Source organism: Raphanus sativus, chromosome 9 (assembly GCF_000801105.2).
Source record: "Raphanus sativus cultivar WK10039 chromosome 9, ASM80110v3, whole genome shotgun sequence".
NCBI lineage: Eukaryota > Viridiplantae > Streptophyta > Magnoliopsida > Brassicales > Brassicaceae > Raphanus > Raphanus sativus.
In genome coordinates, this window is record NC_079519.1 from 12,253,973 (window position 1) to 12,261,032 (window position 7,060).

Sequence of the window (7,060 nt, forward strand, 5' to 3'; positions counted from 1 at the left end):
TATATATATATATATATATATATATATATATATATATATATATATATATATATATATGTTGTAATGTGCACATTTATATAATAATAAATAATGTACTATATATATTATCTAATATAAAACTAAACATTTGAAACCAAAATAAATATTAAAAATATAATGCTATTTACCAAAGAATAGTGAAGGTTCTATCATTTTAATTCAAAACAAAAATATGTGTTATTATGATCTCAGAATTCTTTCATTATTTGTTTGTTTATAATATTTTTAATCTACATAATGATTTTTAAATATTATAAATATTTATAAATAACTTTTATTATAATTTACATTGATAGCTTACCGCTTCCCTTACAATGAAACCGAACTGTTCATGTGTTCCAGAACTCTTGCTTTCCTGAAGCGCCAATTTGCTACACTTACCCATATTTTCAACAACTTCCTTGATCTTCCCAGCAAATCCGTCTACTTCCTTGATGATTTTTTGCACCACAATTTTCACGTCTTCCTCATCTTTTGTCTCTCCACTGTCTTCAAATTCGATGAGATACTTATTATTAGCTTCTCTACTAGGTTTCTAATCAACTTCATCGCTTCAATGTTGCTCTTTGTATGTTCTCCGTCAATCGTAACAAATCTATCTTTGACTCCAAAGCCTCCTCATAGTCTTTCATCATCCCATAGACCCATATCCCTGCGGTTCCAACCGTTTTGGTCAATCCAAGCGCAACCGCAACCACCACTGGAGGTGCGACTACGATGCATAAATACATGGACAAGACAGAAAATGAGAAAAACGCAGCCCCGAAAACTATAGTCGCTAGTTTCCTCCTTTTCTTTACGTCCTTCTGCTTCTTATCAAGCTCCACTTGCAGCTCAGGGAACTTCTCGAGAAGCCTAAGCTGCTCCACGTAGACAGATTAGAACTGTTGCATGAACTCATCACCAAAAGGGTCTCCCATAGCTTTAACCTTATTCAGCTCCTTTAACGTATCCGCGTAGTTCTTGTTTCCTCCAAGATCCATGTCCATCGACTCTTTTTCAAACTTCTTAATCGCGACTCTAATGTTCAGCACGGTTATTTCTGCTTTCTTGACGCACTTATCCACCGTATTAAAGAGATTTAAAGTCTTTAGTTCTTCGTAATAGAGATCAACCAAAGACTTTAGTTCTTCATTCTTCAACACATCTTCTTTGCTGTCAATAATGAACTTGGCCACATTTTCGCTCTGATCACGTAGATACCCACAGACTAGGGATAAATCTTTAGTCTGGCCCAGCACTGAACGAGCGGATCAGATTGCTGGTTTGTAGGTGAAGCGAAGAATCAAAGGATTTCAGCTCTGGGTCGTCTTGGCAAGCGGATACGTAAGAGTTCACGTAGTTTTCTGCGTAGTTTGGGAGCTTGTCAGTTAGGAAAGGCTTAAAAGGTGAAGTGCTAGTTCCACTCCTCTTAGAACTCACGCATCCTGAGTATTTCAACAGTAGTTCAGCGAAAAATCCAACAGGCGGCATTGACATATTGTACTGAAGCTAATCTGGAAAGGAACAAAAAACCAAGAGAATTAGGGCAAAGCATAAACCAAGTTTAGGTTAACATCAAGAAAACTAGCTTGAGGGTGGCGTGCACTGCACGAATATAATCTACTAATTAATACTTAAAAGCAAGGAATAACACATTTTACCCCAAATAAAAAGAAAGAAGATTAACGCATATCAAGATGGTTGAATAGGTATATTGCTCAAGACAACAGAATGTCCAGATTACTTATGTCTCTGATCTACAAGTATCTATAGTTGGGTTCGAATCTTTACGGATTCGGTTTGGTTGGGTTCGAATCTTTGCAGGTTTAATTTGTGTTTTAAGAAAATTTAAAGTTCATATAAACTTTTAATTTCTAAAATTATAAAAATAAAAATAATATATAACATATAAATTTAAATAATATATGCCAAAATATTTAAAATTAACATTAAACTGGTTCAGCCTAAATATTTGGATAGAAAATCAATAGATATTTTAAGTATTTTTATCGTTTAGCTATTTTAAACATGTACTTTGTATATATTACCAGGTATTTTGGACACCTGAATATTTCGATTTAGATCAGATTCGGTTCCAGTTCTCGAAATACCAAAATTTGAACCCGTTCGGATATCTAACCAATTTTGGTTAAAGTTCAGTACTACTTTTTTAGATTGGATTTGGTTCAGTTTTTTTAATTCAGATTTTGTCCAACTCTATATTTTTAATCATAATAAATTTTTAAACAAAAGTGATGATGGTTGGTTCATATTTATTTTTGGGCATGCAATAGTTGAATTGAGTATGTAGTGTCCTTTAAACGTACACTAATTTTCAGTCTGATTAGAACACATACGAACCTCCCATGATCTCCCAAAGTTTTTGCAACATAACAATTTCTAGATATCTTGAAAGTGATCTGAAGCTTTCTTATTTTTTCCGGAACTCCAGCTTGGCCATAATATTTTGCGTTTTGACTTAGCCCAGATTTGAGCTGTTTCTTCTAATACTTGCGTAGGAAACAAGGCTCACCACAACAAAGTCATTACTCCAATGACAAATACGTCAATTTCTGTGGCTTCCCTGACATGTCATGTATTAAGTGAATCTCCGTATAATGATCTCCCATACTCATATCTGATCGGGATCTTTCTCTCGAAAGTCCATCTCAAACTGTGTACTTCTTCATCTTCTCCACCTTTGTTTCCTTCTTGTCTTTGCTCCGAGCTATTTCTGTCTTCACACGTTGAGTGATTTCTCTTTCTTTTTCTTTTCTTTCCTCATTTCTCACTCTAGACTCAGTTCTGCCTCCATCTTCACACGTCGTTTCTCATTTCTTTTTTTTTTCTTTTTCCTCCTTTGGTTATATAACTTCACACGTCGAATGACGTCCCGAGAATTGTTTAGATTTTTAAAGAATGTAACGTTAGAAAACCTTGGTTGTTACGTCGAAGTTTCTTCGATCGTTTCTTAAAACGCATGTGTTCATAATAGAATTCGGAAGTTACATCCATAGTCATCGCTACATGAAACTCAAGTTGCTTCTCGTTGATAATTATATTGAAGGTAAAGCTAATAACTCGCAACAGACTATATATTCGAGTTGTATTTTCTACTGGAAAGTGATCAAGGAAGAAAGAAGCTCAAGTTTGGTTCGAAACAGATTGTTCCGGTGATATTCTTGATGGTTCAAAACAGGAGGAATAAAACTCGAGTAAAAAATGATGTCCCGAAAACTGTTTAGATTTTTAAGGAAAGTAACGTTTGCATTAAATGCAAAATTTTGTGATCAACATTCTCTGCGTGACACATAGGCGATTTCTTAAATAAAAGCTTCTCATGAAGCCACGTCATACATTATCAATTCACCGTTAAGAAAACTTTTAAAAATGCTTCTCCTTTAATATATAGGGGATTATTACAATATTCTAAGCTATTAAAACAGGAATACAAATAAAATTTAATCCTGAATTTTCTTAAACAATTACAATCTAATGCCACTGATCTAAACACAATAGTTTTATATTTTTCCTAACTCATTAATTTCGCACTACATTATGCCAAGAAAAGTGTTCTAAAAAGCGGTTTAGGCGGCCGCCTAGGCGGCACTTAGGCGCTAGGCGTTATAGGACCGTGGCGATTACTCTTTAAACGCCTAGATAATTATAATATTGTAATAATAAATAATACATAATTTATTATTCATAAATTGTATTAATTAATATATTTTAATATATATTCTTATGAAAATAATTTTTATCATATATAAATAATAGTTTTTACTATTATTAAATATAAAATATTACATATATTTAATATATTGCTATAATTTATAAATATCTACACCGCTTAACTAATAATCTAGACGTCCACTTAGTCGTTCTAGGCGCTAGACGTTAGGTCGCTGCCCGCTTAGCGCCTAACGCTTTCTTGAACACTGCAAGAAATTTTCCAATTATGCCAGTAATTTCTATATTAATGCAGTTATGATGATATCGTCAACTAAGTAAAGTAATAAACGTAATTAATACATTATGCCAATAAATATTCCCACTTAATCAATACGAAATATTTGCTTTAGACCAAAAACAGTTAAAATTATTTATTCAATATTTGTGTCACCGGTAAAAATATGGACAAACTAATTTTATATTTTTATTTTTACTAAGATAACTGATGATACCTATACATTTTTTAGTTTTTATCTACTTTATTTTTTTATTTATTTAGGACATTATTAAGTATCAACTAATAACTCATGAGATGAATAACTTCAAATTATAATGTATTTGTTTAATTATATATCAAGAAATTTTGGGGAAGATATTTAAAATATATGAAAACAGAAAGTAACAATACAAAATATATATTATATAGATTATATTTTGTTTTTTATTTATTCAAAAGACCATTAAAATGAAACTATAAATTATTCTAATAATTTTCTTCAACAAATTAATAACAATCATACAAACCCTAAGAAGAAATATTAATTGTATTTTGGGTCATAATGATCTATGATTCAAGTTAAGTCATTTTCTTTTTCTTTTATCTATGTTTCCAAACAACATTATATTTTTTCACTATTCTATTTGTTTCCAAACAACTCTAAAGCGTACTTCAGCTTTAATAAGATAAATGTATTTGTTAAATTATATATCAAGAAATTTTGGGGGAGATATTTAAAATATATGAAATCAGAAAGTAGCAATACGAAATATATATTATATTGACTATATTTTGTTCTTTATTTACTCAAAAAACCTTTAAAATGAAACTATAAATAATTCTAATAATTTTCTTTAACAAATTAATAACAATCATACAAAACCTAAGAATAAATATTAATTGTATTTTGGGCCATAATGATTTTTGATTCAGGTTCAGTCCATTATTTTTTTTTTAGTATAGTGTTATCTATGTTTCCAAATAACATTATATTTTTTATTACTATCTTTGTTTCCAAATAATTCTAAAGTGTATTTCAGTTTTAATAAGATAGATGTGACAAGTAAACAAAAATAACATTTTATCTATCTTCTCTATTAAAAGAGATGTGCGACCATTTTTATCTATTACAAAATAGTCATACTAAGTCCATATATTCAATTACATTTTTTGATTATTTACATTAGTTTATTTAATGTATAACATTTCTAAATAAGTATAAAGATATTAATAACAAATCTATTTTAACTGTAAATTTAAATTTTAGTTCTAGTAATAACAAAATCTGTTGAGAACAAATTTAAAATTTAAAAAAAAAATTAATTAATGCACTGATTAATTTCGTAATTAGTAGTATACTATTATTATAAATTAATTTTAATTAAAACTTATTATAAATAAAATAATAAAATTATATGCAAACTTTATATAAGTATAGTCTATATTATATTAAAATAGAATTAATAAATGAATTATATATTAAAATTATATTAAATTGGTAAGCAAACATATTTTGAGAATACTTTCATTTATATAAATAAATAAAATATCATTCACCGTTTAAAGTGACTAAAATATCATTCACTTTTTAAAATGATTAAAATTCGTAAATTGTGTAATAAGTTTTACGAAAAATATTGTTTAACTTATGCTAAATTTTTATATTTTAGAACTAAATATTATCTATTTATTTTTAAAATGACAGCAATCTATTATCTAAAAATGATTATATATGAAATAGTATAATATTTTATATTTATAAATGAATTAGTGCTGGTCAAAATCTAGTATATTATTAAAACTAGAGTACAAAATAGAACAAACATTTTCTCACCAATTTTGTTACACTTTTTCCTTCATTTTTCACTCTTCATAATTTCATTATTAATTACTTACCATAATAATATATCCACAGTTTTTCATTCCTTTTTACTCATCTAATAATTACTCATTCTGTTTCAATTTAGTTGTCATCATAGAAAAAAATTTCGTTTCAAAAATTCTTTTACGTTAGTAAATCCGATTGCCTTCACTGAATATATCATGTTAATACCATTAATTGTCGCCATTTAGTATACCAAAACTCTAAATTATACTAAATCTACATTGTACACAGGATGAAATTTACATATTACTAGATGACCGGTCCGCACCCTGTGCGGGCATTGTACATATTCAAATTATGGACTAAATAGTACAAAGTTTTAGAAGTAACAGATTTTATATCATGAGACCACCGTCTTTGGGATAAAGCATCAGGCACAGGAAAAAAGTAGATAACAATTGAGTACCCTGCCTACGAAATATTCTGAAAAACTGGTTTGTAGATAACATTCAATGTTTTTGTCTCCGACTTCCTTTCTTTACCAGTTATTAGGATTTTTAATCCAGATCTCGACTTAATCTTGAAAGTGCAACATAGAGCTGACCATGAGAGAACACTGTCCTAGGCAGAAACAAACCAACACTTTCTAGTGTTTGACCTCGACTTTTGTTGATGGTCATCGCAAAAGCCAATGTAACTGGAAACTGTCTTCGACGCATTCTGAAGAGAAACTTTGTGTCAGGTAGTGTGACAAACATTTTAGGAATCCAGACCTTGTCTCAAGCAATATTGTTTCCAGTTATAATTCTACCTTCTATCACATGGAGCAGTAACTGAGTAACAATTAGCCTAGTACCATTGTAGGGCTGTTCGTTTGGTCGCCGCCGCTACCTGCGTCAGCGGCTGCGTCAATTATTTTTAAAAACTCTTGTTCGTTTCGTTGACGCCGATAGGTGCGTTGACGCTGCGTCTGACGCTGCGTCTGTCGCCGATTACTTGCGTCGATCGCTGAAAATTTCGGCGTCTGCGTCAAATTTTTCCGCGTCTATTTGTCTATTTACGTTTTTGCCCTTAACCTAATTAATTTTTTACACATTCTTCTCCTTGGTTAATTATTTACGCAGACGCAGCCGCTCTCTTCTCCTCCCATTGACGCTCCTTTCTGTGCTTGATCTCTTCCATCTCTCTCGATCTCTCTCTCCATATCTCTCCATCTCAGCTCTCTCTCTCCATCTCTCTCGACCATCTCCATCTCTCTCGACCAT

The 7,060-nt window shown here is 30.6% G+C and overlaps 1 protein-coding gene across 1 annotated transcript; it reads right to left on the minus strand.

Moving 5' to 3' along the window:
* Nucleotides 1–584: 584 nt before the first annotated feature.
* On the minus strand, nucleotides 585–1,512 carry LOC108824771 (UPF0496 protein At5g66670-like). Its single transcript, XM_056994748.1, has 3 exons — nucleotides 1,366–1,512; nucleotides 969–1,226; nucleotides 585–899 (listed from the first exon to the last, which is right to left on the minus strand). Exons 1-3 carry the CDS (start codon nucleotides 1,510–1,512, stop codon nucleotides 585–587), a joined length of 720 nt encoding a protein of 239 aa, XP_056850728.1.
* Nucleotides 1,513–7,060: the final 5,548 nt, after the last annotated feature.